At 40.7% G+C, this 24,442-nt stretch overlaps 2 protein-coding genes across 5 annotated transcripts; both read right to left on the bottom strand.

Annotated features, from left to right (window-relative positions):
- Window positions 1-34: 34 nt before the first annotated feature.
- LOC103761499 (acyl-coenzyme A synthetase ACSM4, mitochondrial-like) lies at window positions 35-13,486 on the bottom strand. Of its 3 annotated transcripts, none has more exons than XM_025894525.2 (16): window positions 13,359-13,486; window positions 9,714-11,269; window positions 8,718-8,918; window positions 8,233-8,569; window positions 7,602-7,812; window positions 6,888-7,095; window positions 4,783-4,926; window positions 4,198-4,354; window positions 3,368-3,447; window positions 2,775-2,898; window positions 2,310-2,390; window positions 2,003-2,104; window positions 1,528-1,655; window positions 1,339-1,438; window positions 1,096-1,219; window positions 35-784 (listed from the first exon to the last, which is right to left on the bottom strand). In XM_025894525.2, the coding sequence occupies exons 4-16, from the start codon at window positions 8,431-8,433 to the stop codon at window positions 780-782; spliced, it is 1,665 nt and encodes a 554-aa protein (XP_025750310.1). In that variant the 5' UTR covers window positions 8,434-8,569; window positions 8,718-8,918; window positions 9,714-11,269; window positions 13,359-13,486; the 3' UTR covers window positions 35-779. The 3 variants fall into 3 exon arrangements, with proteins under 3 accessions (XP_025750310.1, XP_008926359.1, XP_025750309.1); XM_008928111.4 differs by having other exon boundaries at window positions 37-784; window positions 1,100-1,219; XM_025894524.1 differs by lacking the exons at window positions 9,714-11,269; window positions 13,359-13,486 and having other exon boundaries at window positions 37-784; window positions 1,100-1,219; window positions 8,718-9,217.
- A 101-nt stretch (window positions 13,487-13,587) lies between these two features.
- On the bottom strand, window positions 13,588-24,290 carry LOC103761403 (acyl-coenzyme A synthetase ACSM4, mitochondrial). 2 transcript variants are annotated; one of them, XM_018067380.3, is made up of 14 exons: window positions 24,214-24,290; window positions 21,515-21,780; window positions 21,007-21,217; window positions 20,402-20,609; window positions 20,019-20,162; window positions 19,118-19,274; window positions 18,411-18,490; window positions 17,526-17,649; window positions 16,929-17,009; window positions 16,717-16,818; window positions 16,176-16,303; window positions 15,402-15,501; window positions 14,463-14,582; window positions 13,588-13,896 (listed from the first exon to the last, which is right to left on the bottom strand). In XM_018067380.3, the coding sequence occupies exons 2-14, from the start codon at window positions 21,710-21,712 to the stop codon at window positions 13,810-13,812; spliced, it is 1,740 nt and encodes a 579-aa protein (XP_017922869.2). In that variant the 5' UTR covers window positions 21,713-21,780; window positions 24,214-24,290; the 3' UTR covers window positions 13,588-13,809. The 2 variants fall into 2 exon arrangements, with proteins under 2 accessions (XP_017922869.2, XP_017922868.2); XM_018067379.3 differs by having other exon boundaries at window positions 24,113-24,228.
- Between the last annotated feature and the right edge of the window lie 152 nt (window positions 24,291-24,442).

Raw genomic sequence — 24,442 nt, forward strand, 5'->3', positions numbered from 1 at the left:
CACACAAAGGAAAGAACCATTTGAGACCAGATAGGAAGGCCAGCTGTGAATGTTTATTGGTGGCTGATGTTGGTGATCGATTTGTGACAGCCTATTCATTTCCTAAGGACAAAGACTCAGGGGTAGTTAGTGGGGTATTTTTTGTTTACTTTCCTTCTCTCTCTCACTAACTCGTGTGCCTACACAACTTACAGTTTACTTCTGATTTTTCATAATTTGCACTTAGTGGACATCCATTGTTAACACATTAATTCCTAAATCTCGAGTCTTTCAAGATTCATACAAACAGGCTGCTCAATTTGGATGCATGCAAGATCTGTGGCCATTTCTGGGAACTTCATTCCATACTGTCATGATTTCCTCATTAATAAGCCTCTTGTGAGTTAAAATACCCAGTGTCAGAGAATGAACACACTGCACTTTCACCTGACGATCACTTGTACTGTAATTCTGAATTATGTTAGATGGCTGGAAGATGTGTTTGCACATGCCTTGCTAAGGATGCTTGGTTTTTGTTAGGCAAGAACACAAGCATTTAAAAACCAGACAGTTGGAGTGTTTAAACTTTGTGCATTATTGCACAATCACTGCCTAACAGGTGAAATATAATCCCATATTGGTGTTTACAGTTGTAACAGAAGAGCTCCATTATGAATGACACTGATAGGGGTAGGCTGTTTTAAACCATTTATCAACACTAAATCTGTCTCCACTCCTTGTTCCTCAGTTCATTCCGCCTGATTTTCCCAGAGTTTGTCTTTGGCAGCTGCTGGACAAATTCAATCTGATTCAAAAGAGGAAAAAAGTAAAATGAGCATTTATGATTTTTTTTTTTTTAAAGCATAGATCTCCATACTACTTAAATTTAAACAAGATTTTGGGAAAGTAATTTAGTTTTAAACTGTGTTATTTTTCAAAATAATCTTTAAAATAATACTTGACATATTCCTGCACAGCACATATTTGGCTTTTTTTTTGTTGTTTGTTATTGTGTTTTAACTGAGTCTAATATTTCTGTTTTGAAACTTCCCATGGTTAAAATTGGCGTTTGGGATTTTTTTTTTATTTTTGTTTTTATTATTTGTTTGTGCTTACTTGCCTTTCTGGGGTATTTATATGGAGCAGTGACTTTCTTGACATGCTCTTGCAATTCACAGGCCAGTTTGTTTGGATCCTGTGACTTAAAAGAAGGAGACAAGACCACGAAAGCTTTTACCACCTACAAAGGGAAAATAAAGTAAAAATACAGCATTAATTCAACTAGAGCAACCTAAGAAATGAAGCAATTAATTGAGAATTAGGGGGCCTTCTTTGAATAGACGAGTGAGCACTAATTACCTCCCCTCTGATGGGATCTGGGCTGCTTACAACAGCTGCCTCAGCCACAGCTGGGTGCTCTATCAGGGCACTCTCCACTTCAAATGGCCCGATACGATACCTGGGGGAGACACAGTAGATGTTTAATACATGACAAGGTATAGGGTTATTTCCAGACACTTCTTGGCATTTTAACTGAAATCTACAAACCCAGAGGAGATGATGACATCATCAGATCTCCCCATAAACCATATGTATCCATCCTCATCCATGCTCCCTCTGTCTCCAGTGATATAGAAGTTCCCACGGATTGTGGAAGCTGTTTTCACTGGATCGCCCTGTTGAACAAGCAACAATAACATGTTCTAAATATTGAGAAACCTTAAGCTTAGAGATGAGTTTTGCCTTTTTGGACACTACTCATAGTGTCTTTCACTGCTTGTTTTCTCTCTCAAGAATGTAAGAGCTTGTGCTTCCTTCTTTCAGAGGGGAAAGCTCATCACAAGGGCAGAGAGAGATCACACAGAGGGTCCGCAAAGAACGGAGGAGAGAATGGAAGTTTCATAAGAACTTTGTCAAGTCAAGAAGAGCAACAGCTCTTTGGTGTTGCAGCTGCTCCTGTTGGTGTAAGTACATACCACGCTGCAGACCTAAGGGGGCTTCTGAAAATTTGCTTTTGACTTACCACATATTGAGTGAAAAAAGTAAATGGCCGCTTCGCATCCACTTTGATAGCAATGTCTCCTTCTTCCCCAGGAGGCAGAACACTGCCATTCCCATCTATAATCTGCAATAGTAAAGGCAAATGGGTGATTAGAACTTCCCATTTTGAGAGAGCCATGTTCTAAAACTTACCAGCAACCAACAGCTCAACCAAAAAAAGTCAGCCTGCCCTGAATGACCACTGTATGGTACGGAAACGTGGGCAGCAAGTTGCACTCTTGTGTTTTACTTCTGTGAAATCAACAACAAACAGAAAAGGAAACCCATACCTGAACATTGTAGGGGGGAGCTGCCTTCCCCAAGGAACCTGGCTTAATTTTCATTCCTTTCATATTTACACATATGACTCCCTGTTGGAAAAGACAAACAACCAGCCCAGGTAATTCACTGTCATCCCTGAGCAGTCACATCCCTGTTCCTATTCATGTGCTACTGTTGAGTGAGCACAAGATCTAAATCTTCCATCTGTGCAAGCCAGAACATTTGTGAACTTCACCAAGAGTCTTGGACAGATAGCTCAAGATATTTTACAGCGTACGTAGTCTTTAGAAGCAGTATCATGACCAAGCCATTATTCCAAGCAAAACAATAAACCTTGTAGCAATGCCACAGATTTTAAGTCTCTTAGTCAAATATATGTATGGCCAAGTTCCCTATTTACCAAGAGGAATGAGATATCAAAGTCCCCTGAGTGACAGCCAAGTTGTAACCCTTTATAAAACATCTGAACATACAATTTCGGTTTGGCCATAGCCTTCGTAGATCGTCAGTCCTGTTTGGCGTTTCCACTGTGCCATCACTTCTGGGTTCAGTGGTTCCCCTCCAGTCAGACAGTGCCTCAGCGTCTTGAATGCATACCTTCACAGACAGAGGACATTGCTGAGAAGCAGAGGACAGAAAGGGACAAATTCTGCTCTCCCTGACATCTGTATGGCCAACCCCATGACTTCTGGACACACCAAGCTCTCATTTTAAGAGGTGAGGTTAGGGTTGAGAGAAAGCCTAGAGTGCCTGTTGGAGTGGGCCTGGAAGGGGGCTGCCAAAGGTGAACTGCAAAGATGCCCAGGACTGATGGCAGTGCAGCCACACATGTACTTGCAAGGGTTGACTTCTGTATTTGCTGTCAGTAACACCTCGGGGCAGTTGGAAGTGCCCGAGGGGTGGATTTCCTCACTTGTCTCTGCTGTGCTAAGGCAAAGACTCTGCCTTCTCACAGCCCCTGCCTATAACAAAGAATCTTCACCACTCTGAGAGTTTAAGTGGCTATGAGGGCCATCAAAATCAACTGTTCAAGAGCCAGGCAAAAGTTTGAACAGACACAAGGTACCTGCTGAGGTCGTGCTGTACCAGCATGCGGTAGACAGTTGGGGCACTGCACAGAGTGGTCACTGGGTATCTGCACAAGGTCTGCCAAATTAAAGAAAAAAGGAACAGAAAGAGAATTAAACAATATTGTTTAGGGGGAAAAACTGCTGCTAGCTATTCTACTCTGTACTAGGGCACAAATTGTAAGACATGATTAAAATCTCACTTACATGAAAAGCAAAATAATTGCTGTCACTGTCAGTGTTGAGGAAGGATGTTACAGTGCCCAAACACCAGCTGAAGAGGTGATACACTGGCTGTGGAATCACTGGTGTACCTAATTTGTCCTAATGCTGACTTGAAGCACGAGCACTATCCCTTGGTGTGAAACCTTGGCCCTGAAGGTGTACTCTTACCCTTGTGCTAGATTAAAACTCAGATTGGTTTGAGAAGCTTGAAAATAATTTCCTTTAAGAACAAGCCATTCTCACAGCTTTGGCGTTTTCCAGTACTGACTTGTCTTTCTTCAGGGTCACAGCTGTGTAATTAAAATATTAATTTACATGTAATTCAGCTCATTTATCATTTCAGTAGTGAAATACAGTAGGGGAGAGGTCTAGGTAACACCAATAACTCCTACTGATTGGAAGCTGCTGATAATATCCTGTGCCCAAAAGAATCATGCTGCAAAAATCCTTCCTGTATTATATTCCTATTCAAAGAACAATCACCCTGTGGTTATGCCATCTTAAAACAGCTAATCCCATAAACCTAAGAGGCTTAGTTTTGTGGCCTGCCTGGAAAACAACATGAAATATGAGTAACTGTTCATTGTGAGCATGGTGTTCTTACATTTAAGATTCCTCTTGGATCAAACTGTGGCATGGCATGCACGAAAACACACGTGCCCTGGGACCATGGACCAAAAATGCTTCCAGCAGCTCCCTTTACCCAAGCAGGGTCTGATATGTTCCACATGATGTCTGAGGGAGTCAGATCCATCCAGTACCTGTTGAAGACAAAGGTGGCCAATATAAGGAAGTCCGCAAGTGGGAATTAAAAATGTGAGGGTTTGTTGTTGTTTGGTGGTTTTATTTTTTCTTTAGAAAGGCATGGTAAATTTGATCTGAAACTCAAGAGCTCGAATAAATGCCTTTTGCCTAACCTTTATACTGATGGCAAAGATAAAGAAAATCAAATGGTATCCCAACTCATTATTTAATCTGGATAAACAGGCAAGTTACTAAAACGGAGCCATATACTGTATTGAATGAGATCCTTGTCTTATGCATACAATTCAGCTGAGGAGACCAAAAGAAATGGCACATACAAGATTGTGGGAGCCTCATAATCTATCATAATTTTACCACATACAAAAGTTCTTCTGTTTGCTTCACATTTCAGTGTTGTAAAGGCATAATTAGATTAATACTTTACCTTCCACAGAGGAAAAAACCCAGACCAAAGCTTCCACAGGAATGTTCAACCATTTTGGGAGAGCCTGTGGTGCCACTGGTAAAATAAATTACCATTGGATCCCGACTTTTAGTCTTCACGCAGTTATGGACAGCAGGGGCAGCCCTTAAATAAAAAAGGAAAGGTTATGTGAAACAGTGGATGGTGTTATTCAGCATCCTTAGCTTGGATCCCTTGTGCCTAATATATGCAGGACTGTATAGTGAGCTATAAGGTATAAGAAATTAGATCCCCTTGCTCTTGCACTGCTAGTTCTGTATTAAAGGGCTGCTGATTTTGCTCCCTAACCATATTCCATGTCCACCTTGTCCTGAGTAAAAATGCCAACTGACTCTCTTCTATTTGGCTTCCTTAACAATGACCAAAATGCCCAGTGTCTTGTGTTTGACTCAAGTCCCCCCAGTAAAGCGTATCTCCAGTCTTAATGGGTTTGGCTGAGGGAGGACCCACCATTCACGTTGGTAGGTGGACCCAGTAGTTAATTATCTTTACCATGTTTGAGAAGTGTGGGGAAGCTCAAACTCCTGGTTGTCTGGCACATGACAGGGATATATTGCTCATCTCTTACTAGGATGAGAAAGCAAAACTCTTTTGTTTTCTCTGCCAGACTGATATTTGAAAAGGTTTTGCTTGACATGCAAACATTGCCCATTCCTGCAAGGTTATGTGTGGGAAGTCTGCCTCCCCAGGCCAGCTGTGTCCTGGTGCTGGCTGGCAGGCAGAGATGCTGCCCAGGAGCTCCCACTCCACAGTTCCACAGCCTCTGGCCAGCTCAGCAGTCAGCAAAGGCACCTGAGGACACGGGGAGCTGGAAAGTCAGGGCAATCAGCCAGGCAGACAGACTGACAGTGCTCTGTGGAGACCACGAGCCAGGCAGGATGGCAGGACAGAACTCTGGGAAGACTGGGAGCCTGACAGCTGAGCAGCCCTGGAGCCAGCCAGCACTTTGAAGGCAGCCTGTGGGGAACCCTGCCAGCCCACCTGCCTGTCCGCCAGCGACAGCCTCTGCAGGACTGACACAGCTCCAGACCAGACGGAGGTTTTATCAAATCCGCTTTACCCTCTGCCATGGAGCTGAGCCATGCAATATTAGCCCAGCATGAAAGAAGATTCATCAAACTGACAATGTTTTGGTAGCTCTGGGAGGTTTGAGAATGCAGTGTTACTGTTTCCTCTGCCTTCCACTTTGGTGACACTGAAGTAGGCAATTGACTGAAGGAGCAGGTGGAAATACAGTGGGATTGTACAGTGGTCTGCACAGATGATGCTTATTCAGACACCTGTGGTTGTGAGAACATATGGTACATCTTATAAAGCTCTTAAAGAGACTGGAGAGCTTGGATCCTACCTTGAAAGAACAGTTTTAGCTATACAGTGGCTTTAACAAAGTATCAGCTGGTAAAATCACACTGAGGGGCCTCGAGGACATTGCAGCAGGGTGTTTGCTTCCCTGCCTCACTCTGCCCCTCCACCCCTTTCACAATCCCTCACACTGCAGTGAAGAGCTGCCTGTTGGGTGCCATTTCAGTAGCTGCTTTTCAGCAGCCGCAGAATCACAGAATATTCTGAGTTGGAAGGAACTCACAGGGATCACTGAATCCAACTGCTGAGCAGTGAAGCAGGTGGATTCCTAATACATTAGGTTCATTTTACAGTGCCCTTTTTAGCCGTTCATAGTGAAAAGCTATTCACATTAGCCTCATTATCATCAAGTTTTAGGAATATGTATGGGAATACTTTGTATAGAGTATTTCTCTTTGTCTTTTAGATGGTAAATAGGCCACAGCTATCAATAAAAGAGACATTCCTGTCCACTTTTCTGTATTGTTTCATAATCTCATGTAACAAACTTAGACATCATAAGACTACTTATTTTTTTAATTAGAAGTTTGGCTACTCTCAAATATTCCTTTTCTACATAGAAAAGAGACTAAATTGCCTTCTTTTCTACCTCCTCAAAGCTTTCTAGTTCATTAATAAGATACAAGTGCACAGGAGTGTTTAAATGACATGAAAAATTTTGCAGTAGAGGTAACTATAACAGAGTTAAGGTAGAAGGCACTTACTTGAGCAAATCACTAAAGTTCAGCCACTCAGCCCTGCTGCTTTCAGATACAATTAGCTTTGTTTTCAGAAACTGGCACTTAGATGCAACTGAGTCCACTGCAGGAGCAAGAGCATCAGTTGTAATAATGCACTTGGCCTTCGAAGCCAGCAGTCGATAGCAAATGTCTTGTGCTGTCAGTTGTGTTGTCCCTGGGATGATGATAACACCTGAAAGTGCAACAAAATTGGAAATTCACTAAGTATTTTCCCCTTTTAGTCCTTGTCACTTTACAGCTTCTCCTGATTTGTTGAATACCAGCACTATTCAATCCAGAAATGAGAAAGTGTTAAAACAGGTTCCACACACCTGAACTTGAATACAGATATGAGTACAAAATAGCTTCTGTTTCTGTGAGGTCCTTTACTACAGGCACAATGAAAGTAGAAAGTATTAACTTTGGGGCAATAAACACTATCAGCTTTAACTGAAGCCTGTTGAAGCTAAACTGATTTAACACAACCAAATTGACTTAACAACTGCTGCGGAAGGTGAAAGAAAAATGATGAAGGTAATTCCATCAGTCACAACAGACTTCCTCAGTCACCCCTTTGATTGTCAAATGTACAAGCGAGGAAGTCAAATAAGGAATCCAATTATTAAATGAGTTGTTAATCAACTTTTGACACAGAAGGTAACAATCAATCTACAGACCATTAGGAATGATACAATTCACCTGTTCGCATACAAGCCACGTTCAGCAGCCACCACTCTGGGATTCGGGGTAGAATCACTAAAACCCGGTCTCCCCTTTGCAGACTGCAGGGTCCAGAGAGCACATTGGCCACTTTTTGGGACAGGAAGCCCAGCTCTCCAAAGCTCCACTTAATTTCATCTCCTTTTCCGTTTATCCACCACAGAGCTGGGTTTGATGGTCCCTTTCGTTCCTACACACAATAGGGGCAAATAACATTCTGGTTACTTCTGAGTCTCCTGTAGTTCCTTACAGAAGTTTTGGGATGCTCCAATCAGTGGAATCTGATAGTACTATGTATTCTAGGGCAGGGATATTAAGCACATTTTGGTTAAAAGAGCCCTTTTCCAAGGTGTGTATGTCTACTTGATTTGCAATTCTCATAAATTACTTAGAGGCTTTCACGAACCCCACACTGCTGAATCAGAGTCACAGAGACAAACCACCAGGTCCCCTGTGATGCAAAAGCAAATTGCCTCTCCTTTCTCTGCAATATAAGATCATGTTAGAACAAAAATCAAGGAGGAAATTCTGGTCCCACTGAAGCCTTGGCTTTGGGGACTGGAGCACAGTTTCACTAAAAATACTGAATCTACAGGGTCAGAAGTGCTACCTTTTCTATTTGAGACCACTTGTCCAGCACATCACTTGCAAAGTTGAAGTACTCAGGTACTTGCTTTTCACAGCGACCGATAGCTTCATAATCTGAGAAATTCAGAGGTGCAAAAGTCTTGTGATACTGGTGGAATAACCTCCCAAGTGTCTGGATGCTCTGTGGGGACAGCAACGCTTGAAATTCAAGTAAAGTCTTCATGGCACAAAAGCAGGTATACAGGGGTTTTGAAGAAACCCCTTTCTTTGCAGAAAGAAGCTACTTCAGTGTTCTTGATAAAAAACAGCAAAGTATAATTGCTCTCTGGTACTTCACCCTTCTTCATAAAAGCGAGAATCTTGTGAAGAAAAAAGAATAAAACACAGCATTATAGTTTGGTTGGTTGTTGGGTTTTTTTTACATTAGCAGATGGTGTCTTCAATTTTTCAGAAGACTAAGTATTTTAACAACTATTAAGTAAAAACTTATTTATCAGTTGTGCTTACCTGGAGAGGTTATTTGTGATCAGGTGAGACTTCTTACAACTCCTCCTCATGTACCTTGCCTAGTACTTAATTGGCAAGTATTCCCTCCTCCTGGCTCCCTCCAGTTCTGTGAGCAATTGTAGCTCCTCATTAGTATCACACATCACATTCCATAGTGGGCATTACTTCCCCCAAGAGCACAGATTTCATTTCTGCAGTTAGCTTCCAAAAGAAAGGCACAATTGCTGAGAAAGTTTAGAGCAGGTGGAAAGAGCACTGAGTATGAGTGACTGCATTTCTGGTTCACTGCCTTTGGAGAATAGATAATCCACCATAAATTAATATATAACTCTATTCTGTGGCATCAGTGACTTTGGAAATGGTAACAGTGGGGCTTTATTTTCAGATTCCAGACTTAAACATAGTATGAGAATTGGTATGATATGAAGATTTGAAGATTTTCATAAGCCTGGTGCCAATAAATATCACCTATAATGTCTGATGGACAATTCTATGGAGCAAGTATGTGCATTTCAGACGTGGGCCATCAGCTCTGTGGAGGACAATAAGAACTCAAACTACAAAGTCATTGCTATGAAACTGGGTGACAAAGGGATGAGACACAAAATCCATGCTCTGGAATCCATGGTTTGGTGGTGGATTTGGCAGTGTTAGGATTATAACTGGATTGTGTGACTTGAAAGGTCTTTTCCAACCAAAATGATTCTGTGATTCCATACAGAGGCAATAAAGGGTATAATTAAGGATCAGAGTTAGGAAACAGTCAGAGATGCTGCTAGAAACAGCAAACACAGATAGCAGTGGTGGAAGTAATGGACGATGGAGAGGCAGAACCAGGCTGTTAGAACCCATGTGTGGAATCTCTGCAGGCATCAATGCATGGCCAATGTTTCAGGAAAGCTGCTGAATTACAGTGTGTTAGTATCTGAAAGTTTTCAAATCACTTTTGCAAATGGAATGTAAGCTCTGAAATTACTCAGAGGTGAGCTGTCCAACCTGGCATCTGTTGTACAACCTCTCTTTCCCTGTCATCTGTGTCTCTCTGGCATGTCACCTTCTTTCAGGCAGCTTCAAATTTTACAATTCCCTTGAAAAAATATAATACTTTCAGCATGTAAATACCCCCTACAGCGGGGTTTATTTTTTGTTCGAGGTCTAATTCTGCTCCTAAAGAAATAAATTCTCAACTATTCTCTGGTTTCAGTAGTGCAAGCTTAGACACATTTAGATTAATGTAATCTACACAGACACAGCATTTTGTGCGTTTGTTTTCTCTCTGTTTTTGACCTCAGACAATAACGTGCTTTGTAGCTGGAAAGCAAAGCAATATCCATTTCAGAGCTTAAGGGGGTGAAAGAGGCGAGATCCACCTGCAGAACCCTCCTGGCACAGCCTCTCCTGGGACTTGTGTTTGTTAGCCAGTTAATTGTTGTCCTGAAAGGTCATCAACAGCTTTACCACAGAGCACATTTGCTGTTTTCCCAGGCTCTGGTACAACAGCAGGTGTGTTTATGGGTAGTACACAGCAGAACCAGGAAAACTGAAGATAAATGACCCTGTGCCCTTTTTTTGGTTCGCTGGTGTTTTTGTGCTCCTAGTAAACACAGCCTTGGTCAGAGAGTTCAACTACTACTTACATCTTCTGAATCAAGTGCTGTAGCAGCACTGTGTGAAGTGCAAGTGCTACAGAGAGGTAACAAGAAATGTGAGATGTGCCCTAACAGGGATGATCTAAACCTCTGCTGCACCCATACCCACGTTATGGAAATATCTCACAGTCTGAACTGACTACTCAGTCCAGGAAATCCTTGATTATATTTAATCCTGAAACTACACAACACAGAGATAGAAGTCTGATCATCAACAACAGTTAAAAAACATTCTCACAAAATAATATTAGTCACATACTCAAATTTTATAATTTCCTTTTAAAAAAATGTAACACTCTCAACATGCAAGTACTCCCAAGAGTGGGGTTTATTTTTCATTTGAGGTTTAATTCTGCTCTTAAAGAAATAAATTCTCAACTATTTTCTGGTTTCAGTAGTGCAAGCTTAGACACATTTAGATTAATGTAATCTACACAGACACAGCATTTTGTGCATTTGTTTTCTCTCTGTTTTTGACCTCAGACAATAACGTGCTTTGTAATTGGAAAGCAAAGCAATATCCATTTCAGAGTTTAAGGGTGGCTTTGAGTAATGGCACTGCAGTTACAAAAATAAAGGCCAGTCTGATTTTCCCTCTTTTATCATTATTTTCAAAACCCTCCCATGTACATTTAAAATTATAGAGAATATATTGCTTTAGAAATATCCCAAAGCATCAGAACAAAAATTGGTATCTTCTACCCTTACTCAGAAGGTTGTCCAGCACCTCTTAAGACTGACAGGGAACAGGATGCTAGAAGACACAGAAGTCCAGGATGAGCATGTTCTGGTCAGGAGCTCAGCAGCAAAGCTAAGCTCTTCCCCACTCTGTGTTTCTTAGTTTCTTCCTTTGAATGTTCCCAGAGATTCTCTTTGGTAGTTGTTGAACAAGCCCCAACTCATCTGTGAAGAGAAATAATAACACTTAGCAGTTTGACACAGTTTCATCCCAAGCTGTGTTTCTGTGGCAAGCCTGCAAATACAAAAGCTATGGGCTCTTTTGAGGATTAAGGGGGCAGGCAGCACATCAGTCCCAGTGCCCAGCACAAAGAATGAGTTATGTTTTAAAGAAACAGAGAATATCAGTTGGTTGACTCAGTAATTCCTGAAATCAGTAGTGCAGGACAAGCACACACCACTGAACTTGAGCCCAACCTGGACTTCAAAGGGACCAACTGAGAGGCTTTATTTGGTTGCTTAAACCCTGGGCAGTGAGGCAGAGACGGGACTCCTGCACACATAGCAAACACAAATGTTTTGATTCATCTGTTTGTTTCTTCCTTTTCTTCCTGGTCAGGTTCAGGTTTTGTGTCATTACAAAACTGCAGTAACATGTTGGCAAGTCTGACGGACCAACGTGCAGCCTGAGCAGTCTGTGACTGCAGCAGAGAGGAAACCTCCTGAGCCAGCCCTTCCCTGCTGAAATGAGCCATTTGCACCACGAGACCAGGGGACAATCTAGCCAGATCTGTTTAAAGCCCAACACAGACCAACATCGAACCCCAAGAATCTGTCCCAGGATTATATTTTTAAAATTGCTTTAAAATCAATTATTTCCCAGGGTCATAATTAGATTATGTTTAAAATGTATTACTTACAAAGAATAAATGGATTACATGAAAAATCTGATCACTTCAAAGTGGATTACTTTTCCAAAAACTACTCACATTTGAAATCTGAATGCGCTTAAAAAAGAAACAGATTCTGATATTGTGAACAGGTTACAGTTTTCAACATGTTTTTATAATTGTGCTTCAAAATCTAATCCTATTTCTTTTTATTCTGCTCCAAAAATGGGATTACATTTAAAATATCCAACATGTTTTTCCTCTGTCCTGATTGAATCAAGGAGGAAAAAATTTAATCCCTCAGAACAAACATGTAATACAGAAAAAGGGAAGGGAAATTTAAAACCATACCTCACGGTTATTGGAACCCTGTGCAGGAAGTGAGGGAAGCCAAAGACAGTGAAGTGTTTTCTGAAGACTTCTGGTGGGAGCTGGTGCATCATTGCTTAGCCAAGGGGAGCTTATTGTGCTATTCCTGATGAACTATTAATGTTTATCTCCGAATGTGAATGCCCTGGGGTTCTTTTCCACCACTCTAGATAGTCTTCAAGTGGTGTCTGATTCCTGCCTCACTTGGAAAAGCTGTAGTACTGTTTCACCTCTGCAGAGCCCACTGCCAGCAGCAATGAGATGTGAAACTCATGCTGAAATTCCCCCAGACCTGCTGTACCCTTTCAGCCTGGTAATCTGTGCCAGTGCACACTGTGACAACTCTGCTGAGGAACCCAACAGGATATTGATCGTTGCCAGCTGAGGCTTTCAAACGTGCTGTTGTATTCAAACCCTCTCTTATTGTAACATCCAAGCATTATCTTTCTTTGTTCAACTAATTGTTCAGAATGTCACTCAAAATTCAGTATTTTATAACTGTATTGAATTGGTAAAATCTGATTCTTTTGATTAAAATAATTAGGATAAATTTATGTTCAGAGACACAATTTGATTAGGTGAATGAACATTTCATTTCCCTGTACATAATCCCAGTGGTATCTAATACAGGTTCATCTGTAGTTTCAATGGAAGAAGACAACATCAGATCCTACCCGGATAGGCCTATGACATTCAGCTGTGTTTACTTATGGAGTCAGCATGAGGTCAGATTGTCAGTGTTACATTTCTTGTACACTCTGATGGTGCTCGACAGTCCAGTAAAAATATCAGGATGCAGATTTTTCCCCCAAAAGAGCAAATACTTTGTCAAAACCATCCATGGTACAAAATGGATTGGTCTAAGGAGAAGTTGCATCTCTTGGTAATACAGATTCTTTCTTAGTAAAAATGAGTAATGACATCTCCCTCTCCAGCCTGAGGCACACTCTGACAAGACGTTTCAGCAGCAGAAGTTGCAGCAAATGGAACTCCTCTTTTAAATGCCCAGAGTCTGTCAACATTTCCTGTCTCATGAGGTTGCAACATGATCTTACCAGGTATCCCTTCCACTAGAGCCACTTTGCAGGCTGGAGCTTTCCACCTCAGTCCCTTCCCACATGGTGACTAAACTCTTAGGAAATAATGCATCAAAATATATTTGATACAGAATACCTTTTCTGATGCAGATATCACCTATTCTATTGTCTCTTGAGAATAACATCAAATAGAAGCTGGGCTGTAAGAGGGATGGAGAGAAGGTCTCAAAGGGAAAGGCTATTGAAATAGTCTATTGAAAAATTTATTTTTCAGCCAGAATAATACAATCCACTCAAGTACTGACATTAGAAACTTTGCAAGCAAGCATTAATATCACATCTTGGTGTTATCTGTAGTTTTTGGTGCTCAGGTATTTAACAAAAAGCGAGTAGAATGAGGGCAGTTATATTAGTGAAATTTATGTAGTGCTAATGGAATGAAAGAAGTTTTGTTAAATTCCTAGCAATGCTACATCCGTCCCCACTCTTTGTCTCTTAATTCATTCCTCTTGATCTTCCCAGTGATTGTCTTTGGCAGCTCTTGGACAAATTCCACCTAAATAAAATAAAGAGAGAAAACAATGTAGCATGTTCTACCGTGTTGGTTTTCCAAGACCAGCTCTCAGCATATGTGGAAAACTGAGAGGACTCCTGTCAGTAAGAACTGCCTGCCTAAAGGATCATGTCCAAGCCAAATCAAGGCAGCACATTGTGCCACTTGTGAAACCACTCCTTTGCCTCTTATTTATTAACTGCGAGGAGCAGTAGATAAAAGTTTATTCAGATTCAGTCATGTGCTCCCCTAAAGGCACCAGTGAGTGCTTGGTTGAAGGTTAAATACAAAATGGAGAATTATGATTGTGGGTCTGACCTAGAACATGCAGCTCTAACTAAGGATGTACGAAGTCTAGAAATTTTTGAGATATTTAAACAAACACTTTACTCAAATGCATGAAGATCCATGTGAACTAGTATTATTTAGGAAAGATCTTCTGTAGCCAGTGGTCTAGAAGAATCTTTACTGCTGTCTCTTTCAGCTGAATCATGAACCTGTAAATAGTAATTCTCCAGAGACTTATGGAAGGGTGTCCTGGTTTAAAGTTTCTCCTCAGAAGCATTTACCTTTCGAGGGTATTTATATGGAGCAGTGGTTTTCTTCACATGGTCCTGCAAGTCCTGGGCTAAGCTCTTCAGGTCACTGGATGAAAAGGCTGGTGACAGAATCACAAATGCTTTCACAACCTGTGAGATAAGATTAACGAAAGTGCTCCATTTTTAAGAGCTGATATACAGGTCACCAGGGAGCAGTGTTGCTCCGAGTCATGACATTCAAAAGGGAGGAACAGGGAAACCAGCACACCGTAAGAAATGATTGTGCCCAGCTTCTGCACATGCACGTGCAGAAGGGAAAGTTGAAAGCACAGCTTTCCTGCCCTCGTTACAAAGCAAAAGCCTTTGCCGTTTCCTCTCAGCATCAAGAGGAAGGGGCAACAAAAGGTGCCTGTAGAATTCTACCCAAGGCTAAGGGACAATTTGTTTCTTTCTGAAGTTCACACTGAGGATGGTAAGCCCTATTATCCTAGCACAGGACTGTGCTTTCACCACCCCTGCAGCCCAAATCTAATGCCAGGGCAGTTACAGTATAACTTTGGCTACACCAAGACAGTCATAAATGACAATTTCAGTGTACAGAAAAATGCTTAGGAACAAGGAGAAAGTAAACATCACTGTAATATTCTCCACAAAGGAGACCTTCTTGGGATCAAAAGAAACTCAGAAGAGCAAAGGCATGTAAATGGGAAGGGATTTTGCTTGTCACCCCAGGTAGGATTATGCATGATACAAGTAGATGAGGTGCTTAAGGTCATGGTTTAGTGGTGTATGTGGCAGTGCTGGGCTGGACTCAATGATCTTAGAGGTCTTTTCCAACCTAAAGGATTCCTTGATTCTAAGATGACATGACTGCCTTAGAGCTGTACATTATTCAGTAGAAATCTCTTTATACCATCATATATTTAGACAAACACGTTGCTTCCCTCCTCCACCACTCAGAGTCATTACCTCTCCTCTGAGGGGATCTGGGCTGCTGACAACAGCTGCTTCTACCACAGCTGGGTGCTCTATCAGGGCACTCTCTACTTCAAATGGCCCAATGCGATACCTAGTAAGGAAAAATAAAATGGGATTTGGCTTTTTTAAGTGGAAAACAAGTACCAAATGTACAATTTTTAATTGTACTATTGAAGAAAAAAACCCTCCAAACCAGAACAAATTAACAAACAACTATAGAAACTTCAGCCAAAATGGGGAAGCTGGAAAGTAGGAGCATTTCAGAGTGGTCATGTTGTAGAGGACTGCTGGGGCTGTGGATTCCTCTCCATCTCTCCCCTTTCTTCGGGGCTCCTAATCTGGAGCTCCATCCCACTGATAGCCAGGATCTGCAGTAGCAGCTGGTGCCACATTATGGTATCCCATCATATAATACCAAATTTTATCATTTTATTATGTTAAAGTGCTTCAAATGCTCTTTGAATCCAATAGAGATGTCCTTCAATTCTAGTCAAAAATGAACTAGACAAAAATCCCTCCTCAGCCAGTTGAAGTCTTCATTCTTTGTTGAAACAGATGAGATGTTGCAGGGGAAATGGATACAGAGATGCCACTGATATCACCAAGATGATACTGCAGGTCTATGAAAAGCTAATAATAAAAACAAGTATTCCTAAATCAAGAGGTCAATACATTCATCACAGGATTATTATGTCAGAAGCTCACTAGGAACACGACATGTAAGATGATATAATGGCAGATTTAGAGAGAAGTGTGCAGACTGACCCTGAAGAAATGATGATGTCATCATATCTTCCAATAAACTGATAATACCCATCTTCATCCATAGTCCCTCTGTCTCCAGTGACATAAAAATCCCCACGTTCAGTTTCTGCAGTTTTCTTAGGGTTATCCTTAAAGTGGTTTACAAACAGTAGTTTAGATTTTGAGCATGAATTAGCTATTTATCATGCTATAATGCACATACACATCCTTGACTGAAAAATTAAGCTCCAGTGCATTTGACAGTAAGAATTGTATTGATACTGTTATCATCATCATCATGGCTAGGCTTCGTGAAATATTTCCTATATGATATTGCTATAAAATACAATAAAATATGTTTAAAATAATTGTTATTCTTTAAAAAAAAATTAAACTCAATCTTGAGCAAATTCTTCCCTTTTCTAACACCCACCAATCCAAATAAACCAATTACTGTGGTAATAAATAATAAACTGGTGAGAAATATTCAGCCTTTTGAACCACTACGCAACTGGAGAGATTTTGGAGGAGATTGGTGGTGGTAAGAAAATAAAGTCCTTACTACATATTCAGAGAAAAAACCAAGTGGTCTTATAGGTTTGCTTCTGACAGCAATTTCTCCCTGTTGTCCTGGAGGCAGGATATTAGCATTTTTGTCTACGATCTAGAACAAAAAACAACATGTATATTAGTTCAGTGGGAAAACAAACCCTAAACACAACCCCAAATAAACAAAAAGCCCTTATGACAGAATCTGAAGAGCAGTCAACAAACCTGAACATCATAAAGGGGAGCTGCCTTCCCCATTGATCCAGGTTTAATCTTCATTCCTTTAAAAACAGAGCAGATTATTCCCTGTAAAAATCAAACCAAAGTTTTGCAATAGAAACCTGCTACGTTTACACTCGATTAATTACATATATTTTCTAGACTAACTACAAAGTAAGGAATTAAGATTCATAGGATCCTATATGCCAGTGTTGTATGGTAGGGATAAGAAAAATCAGGAAACTCCCTGGAAGAATCCTGTTCCACGATCTGGGAAGAATTCATGCCCTGTGCTAACCAGTCTTCTTCCCTTAGGTTCAAACTCTGCCCTCTTGACTCTCACTCTTTCTTGGAATTTGCTTAAGGACATTTGTGGAAATATTAGGGAACATCTGCTCCCAACAACCCACGTTTCTGGCAGGTTCTGTGGGGGGAGCCATGACAGGACCTTCTTTCAGAGGTTATCAGGGGAAGAGGTTGCTGAAACATTCACGGAAACATGAATGAAGAAACACACCGTATTCATTCATAACAAACCTTAAAATATCGTAAAGCAAAAAGGAATTCCAAAGATTTAATAGAACATGGACCCTACAGATGTACCGTTTCAGTTTGGCCATAAACTTCATGGATGTCCACCCCAGTCTGGCTCTTCCACTGCTCCATGACTTCTGGGTTGACTGGTTCCCCTCCACTCACGCAGTACTTCAGGTTCATGAATTTGTAGCTTCACAGGGAGTTAACAAAACAAGAGGCAGTACTTAATCTACTGGGCAAGACAAGGAGCACACAACTGTAAACAACATTGGAGACCCGTTTACTGGGAGAGTTAGTCCCATGAAGGGGGGAAATCAGAGCATCCCTGATCCTTCAGCTCCTGATAGAACAAGGACGTCGGTCTGTGCTCAACACCTAACATGAGTAGTAGCAGTCAGAGTTAAGCACACACGAAAAATAAAGTAAAACTTTTGCTGAAGTCAGCCTGGATTATAACTAACCACAGACTGATTTGCTGAGCCAGGGCCCTGATTGCTGACCCTCTGCAACAGGGCAAGGGAGAAAGTGCAAGAGGGGAGGAAGGAACAGGCAGTGAGAACTGGAGCAGGGGATGATGAGCAACTGCCACAACCACTAACTCCCTCACAGTTGTGCTGACACACACTTTCTAGGATGAATTCCTTCCCAAAGCATGGACAATGAATGCGGTAATCGAAAATTATGATAAAGAATTTAAGAGACTGTTCCATACCCTCAGGGGTTTGCTCACAAGTTCAGTAGCGAAGTCTCAAATTTCTTAGGGAAAGCATCAAGTTTCTCTATGTTTGATCACTAAAACTCATCAAAACTCAAATTTTGTATGACGGCCTTTTCATGGAGAATATTGTGAACTAAATTATTGCCCTATTTTGGGTCAAACAGCTGGATATGGGAGATCACTAAAGCTTAGTCAGGGTAAATTAAACATTAGTAAATAATTTCTTGGCATACCTGGAGAGATCATTTTGCACCAGCATGCGGAACAACGTTGGAGCACCAACCAGCACGTCAATTGGGAAGCTGCAGAGAGTCTGGTGAGTTAAACAAGATGGGCACGTGAAGCTCAGACAAAAAACTGCCTTGTGAATGTACAGTAAACAGGTGACATAGAAAGGAGAACTACATTTGCCCCCTCTGTAAAAGTACCACTCTGTTGGGTAAGGAACCCTCCTGCAGTTGGTGCAATATGCAGAGATTCACAGTATATCTGACTGGACAAAATCCCATGCTCATACACGACAACTAGACTCCAGTGCTTGGGGCATGATCAAAATAAGCCCATCTCTGTCTGCATCATAGGGAGGTTTTCACTTTCTTCTTGTCCAGTGTAGGCAGAGAAATGCTTTAGTTTCAGTCTCTATTAATACCAGCTGATATCACTTCCACAGTCATTAGAATGAATGAATGGCAAGCAGTAAGTGCTGCTTTTGGATGATTTTCATTGACATGCTCACCAGTTTTGAGCAAAATGTATGAATGAATCATATGTTTGGCCCCTTCTGTATACATGAAAAATGCAAATATGGGCTTTACACAACAGATGGAGCATCTCAAACACAACCATGGACACAACCTTCATGAAATCTATGGAAGCTGTTAAGAATTATTTTTTGTGCCCTTTCTGCAGGTTAACACATTTTCATGAGTTTTTCCCTTACATTTAGGATGACTGCTGAGTCAGTCTGTGGTAGGTTATGTATAAAGACACATGACCCAAAAACCCAGGGATCATAAACAGATGCCACTGAAGTTAGTATCCATCCTGTGTCTGCTGTGTTCCATATCATGCCAGAAGGTGTCAAATCTAACCAGTACCTGATGGAGCAGGAAAAAAAAAGAATGAAAAGATAATGAAAAATATTTGCTTAAAAAGCCCAAACCCAAACCACAAACAAAGAAAACAAAGAAACCCAAAGAAACCCAAAAGGCCAAGATTTCTGACAAGATACATGTGCACTGAGCACTCAAATAAGTTTAAGAGATAGCTCTAGGATAAAAGGACACCTACCTATATGTTTGCACAAATATACATATACAAACCCACATATGTATATCCTACATATATGATGGCAGTCACAATAAAGGATAGAGTGGAGCAGAGAAGGGAGTCTGAATATCAATGCAGTGGCTTTCCAGTAGGTAGGAGGATAGGGCTGAAACTGCAGCATTCAAGGATTCTGTGTTGGAGACCAGATGTTTCAGTTCTAAGGCTGCTGAGAGACTGAGTGACCTGTGCAACCAACAAACTCTGCTCATCTACACACATCACAGAGCTTTTTGCAGCCCAGTGTGGTATCTTTTGGTTCTCTGCACTGTGATATTCCCAGTTGACTGCTGTCCTTTGAACCACTCTGGAAAGAGGGTAAGAGATATTAACTGAAACATAGAAACATTGGGGATGATCCTACTCCCCTGGAAATTTGCTGGAGTTTGTAGTCCGATTTCAAAGGGAGAAGGACCAGAGCTGTACATTGCTATTTCTTACTCAGTAATTTTTCACCAGTTCTACTAAGCAGCTTCAATTACCTTATATTCAAATCAGGCTCAAGCCTTTCATACCTTTCACTTAAAAGGGGTCTGAAACCAAGACTACCCTGGGAATGTTGAGTCATCTTAGGAGAACCTGTGGTTCCACTGGTAAAGAAGATAATCATTGGGTCTTGAATCCTTGTTTTGACACAGGAATGGTCAGCAGCTTGGTTTCTTTAAAAGAGAGAACGTAATAATGATTTCAATGGTTCCTTTACACAGGCTTCAGAATGTAATGAAGTATTCCAAATAAGCTTCACAGAGTTTCAGAAAATTATACTAAAATAACGTGATGTTATACTTCCTCAAAGACAGACCTCCCCTTAAAAAGAAGAGGGTAGAAGCATCCCAGAATGAGACCACTGTTAGCAAACATCTCAATGTGGATTAGCAATCTATTAACTCATACTCACTTGCAGAGCTCAGTGAAGTTCAGCCACCCTTCCCTACTGTCCTTGGACACCATTAGCTTGGTTTTCAGAAGCTGACACTCAGATGCCACCGAATCCACTGCAGGAGCCACTTTGTCAGTGGTAATTATGCACGTGGCCTTTGATGCCTGGAGTCGATATAGGATGTCTTTGGCTGATAACTGGGATACCCCTGGAATTAAGACAATTCCTGGAAGAGAGATAAAGTTAGTTTAGGTTGGTATATTTTTTTTACATCTGATTCTTTTCTAGGAATCTAAACTATAAACTATTCCCAAACTGACCTCTGATATGGATTTGTCCCGGTGTTCCCCAGACAAACAGTTATACTGAATAGTGCAGATGCTTGTGCTCTCCTGTAAGCAATGACACGTGGACCTGCCTGGTGACTTCCACGGTTCTTCCCTGTATTCTGGCCAGTTGTCCTATTGCACCTAGTGCAAACCCTTCAGGACTGCCTGCATAATTGGTAGTTGGGCCACTCACTGGATTATTACATTACTTTTCCTTCATAAACCACATACATTCTTGATCCTTTCAACCTAATTGCAGTAACAATTTTGCCAGTCTCAGATATGCTCACTGACCTGCTCTCATACAGGCCACATTCACCAGCCACCACTCTGGGATTCGTGGTAGGATCACGATAAGTCTGTCCCCCTTCTGCAGCCCACAGTCTTTAGTCAGCACATTGGCCACTTTCCGAGACAGGAACCCCAGCTCCTCAAAGCTCCACTTCACTTCTTCTCCTTTTCCATTTATCCACCAAAACGCAGGGTTTGGTGGTCTCTTTCCAGCCTACAAAGCATAAGGATTCAAACACAAAACATTTTCTTCTGACAGACCGTGAAATTATAATGCAAAACCAACCACAAATTATGGAAGATCTGACTATTTCACAACTGGCTTATAAGCTGTTATTTTTCCCTTGTCCTTAATGGATTGAGATGTGCTATGTGTCACGCTCAGGTATTCCCAACAGATTCTCCTTTTCTGAACCTGAAATGTTTACCACCCTAATTGTCTCCAGACCCAAATTATTTCAAATGAATTTCAAATTAGAGTATCTCCTTGGCACAACAAAAGATCATCTACCTTTTCAATCTCAGACCATTTGTCCAGTACATCACTTGCATAGTTAAAGTACTTTGGTATTTCCTGTTTGCCCCGTCTGATGGACTCATACTGGGAATGCACATCAGAGGCAAGCAGCCTGGGGTGTCCATGGAGAGCCCTATTAGGAGGCTTCAAAGTCCACAAGAATTTTAGACTCTGCAATTTAAACAACTTCATGGCAGAAAATGAGGTCTGTAGATGCTGTAGACTATGTAAGGAAATGAGCAGAACTGTTGCTATGAATCCTGCAACAAAAACAAAAAAAAAACAAAAAAACAAAAAAAAAAAACAAAAAGAGAAAAATAATATTAAGATTATCCAAAGAAAATCCAGTTATGAATTAATGAGTTATTAATTGAATTCACTTAGGCTAGTAACAGCCAGACTGATGATTTTAACACTCCAATTAAATGTGAAGTTCCCTATCCTGCTTTCTCATATTTTTGATTTTTTAATTAATTGCCTACAACTCTCCATACTCAAAACCAACATCAGATGTTATTATTTGCATTAGAATAAGGTTCCTGCTTCTTACTACAAAGCATTCAGTAGCTAATTCTCTATTCCTTTTCTACTAGACTTCTTCCACTAGATACTGACTGCTTTAGCTTCAACAGTTGCTGACTGATATATCCACTGACCACATCCATCCAAAGAGCCTTCACTTCAGTAATCCCTTATGCAGGCACCAAATTTGATACAGACATTTCTGCATATGCTTCTTGTAAATTCTCTCTTCCATCTGTATTCACCGTAACGATCCTAAAATTCTCAAGTCTAATTACTTCCTTTCCACTGCTACTTTTTTCTTTCTCCTTATATAATCTTATAATGCTGCTGCTGATTATTTCTTTTCCACAGACCAGAGGATTATTCCAGAGCTGTGCTCAACTCTAAAGATTGTAATGGTATTTAGAGGCTTCTCATAAGTGCACATGAAGATTATCAAACAGGGGGAAAAGAAACTGGCTTGGGTCTGGAAAAGCCCACAGTCGGATCAGGAGCCAGGGGAGTCCTGGAGGCCTCTGATGATTTCAGAACCTAAGTCCAACTATCAATTTGCCTTTTTCAACCACTAAACTCAATTACTCAGTTACTATACTCAGTACAAGGTTTAGGGTAAGTGACTCCTGAAATACAGGGCAATTTTAATTTCTGTTCTTACAAAGGAGGAAATCATCCACTAACTATCAACAAAATTACAGGTAAACTCTTAATCAAATTCTTTTTGATGCAGAATTTCTGTGGCCTGAGTGAATCTGCAAAGTTTTGCCCTTTGTCCCAGGTTTTTAAGTACACTTTGTAGTCTTTCACCCCTTGTCCCATGTCTTCAACCATAACCATTTGTCCTCACATCTCTGATGCATGGATCTCAGTCTTGGTCAAATTTTACTCCTCAAGAAAAAGTAACTTCTTTAACATTGGAATTATTTCCTTATTCCTCTGCAGAAGCTTTTACAGGAAGATTTAATCTGCCTATCAGGCAAATTAATTCAAATACATAGAACTTAACACATCTTAATTTTTTCAGCCATATCTGACAGCATAAAAAATCTGGATGCAGATTTCCCCCCAGAACAGAGACTTAGTCAAAACCAAGAGTAAAGAGGAATTCCTGGTGTTCTCCATGTTCCATGGAGGTTGTGGCAGAGAAACACTGACCAGCTGTAAACAATCCTATAGGATATCATTTGCTGCTGAGAAAGAGTCTTAGGACCTGGATATAAAATTAAGTGTTATGATGTCCCTAAGTGACACTCACTTCAGAATCAGGATTACATAAGAAAAAGTTCTTTAGAGAGTACTTACACTTTAAAGCAGAGCACTATTAAGAGGACTTGGTGGAAAAAAATTCTTTTAAAAAAGTTTGAGTGGTGAAAAATCCTATTTGAAATATTCCCAAACTCTGTGCAGAGAAAATGGGCATTAATAAAGGGGGGGTTATGTCATATTTTGGATATACAATAATAAGTATTGTTTTTCTCTTACTTAAGGAAACAACTACCAGTAAAAATATCACTATTTTCATGAAATGGAACATTTCTTTGAGGTTGTGAGCTCTACTGTTAATGCTAAAAAACAATGGATGCACTTTGATTCCTTGAACAAACAAGCCTAATCATTTTGGTTATTATTTTCAATAACTTAAAAGGATATTTATAATTTCTTAGTCTGCTCTAATTCTATGATTTAACTGTGATCTACAGATTTCAGAGCATTACAATGACAAGATCTACACAATACCTTGTCAAGAAAAGAGGGACAGAACATTCAGGAACAGTATTCAGGATCAGAAATGGTATTCAAGACTGACAAGATGAAAGACATTTTAAATTCAGGATTCCCCAGTGATCTACCAAAACGTCTGCTAAGTTTTGCTGTGAGACCCTTCAAGATCATAGCACTTTCTCACCTGCAAACCTGGAGGTGAAAATGAAGTAAAAAAAAAGACCCAGTAATGGCAAAGTCCTTTGAATGACTCCAAGAACCAGGAATTATTATTCTTGGTTTAGTACCATCTGCTTCTGCTCAACGATCATTAACATGAGGAATTCAGACAAACAACATTTTCCTGACCTGTCTGCTGTGGACAGGAGAGACTGAGAGCTGGCTGGGGCAGATCCTCTTCGTTCAGTTTGCTTGGCTTTCACAACATATTTCCTAAAAGAGACGCTCACCTGGAGACGCGAAACACGGACTGTCTGTCAAAAAGGATCTGAAGTGAAACCCTTCCTACTTTATCCTTTGCTTCTTCTGAAGTAATGAGAACAGAACGTAAAACAGACTAAGTAGCAAAAGTGTTTCCATGAAGTAACCTTTTTCTTGTAATCATTTACACCCTTGTTAATTGTGCATAATTTGCACCTTAACCTGAAGCACTTTGGATCTTCTTTTACCTCCACTTTA

Source organism: Manacus vitellinus, unplaced genomic scaffold (assembly GCF_001715985.3).
Source record: "Manacus vitellinus isolate BGI_N305 unplaced genomic scaffold, ASM171598v3 scaffold_12_pilon, whole genome shotgun sequence".
NCBI classification, from domain to species: domain Eukaryota; kingdom Metazoa; phylum Chordata; class Aves; order Passeriformes; family Pipridae; genus Manacus; species Manacus vitellinus.

What these genes read in the sequence shown, in the direction of transcription:
- LOC103761499 (XM_008928111.4), bottom strand. Translation starts at nt 8,433, where the DNA reads ATGAAGACTTTACTTGAATTTCAAGCGTTGCTGTCCCCACAGAGCATC. An exon ending in GTACAGCACGACCTCAGCAG is followed by an intron (nt 2,899 to 3,367) that starts GTACCTTGTGTC and finishes CTGTCTGTGAAG; the next exon opens with GTATGCATTCAAGACGCTGA. An exon ending in GATGTCATCATCTCCTCTGG is followed by an intron (nt 1,439 to 1,527) that starts GTTTGTAGATTT and finishes TGTCTCCCCCAG; the next exon opens with GTATCGTATCGGGCCATTTG.
- LOC103761403 (XM_018067380.3), bottom strand. Translation starts at nt 21,712, where the DNA reads ATGAAGTTGTTTAAATTGCAGAGTCTAAAATTCTTGTGGACTTTGAAG. An exon ending in AGACCCCTTTTAAGTGAAAG is followed by an intron (nt 19,275 to 20,018) that starts GTATGAAAGGCT and finishes CTGCTCCATCAG; the next exon opens with GTACTGGTTAGATTTGACAC. An exon ending in GTGCAAAATGATCTCTCCAG is followed by an intron (nt 17,650 to 18,410) that starts GTATGCCAAGAA and finishes CTCCCTGTGAAG; the next exon opens with CTACAAATTCATGAACCTGA.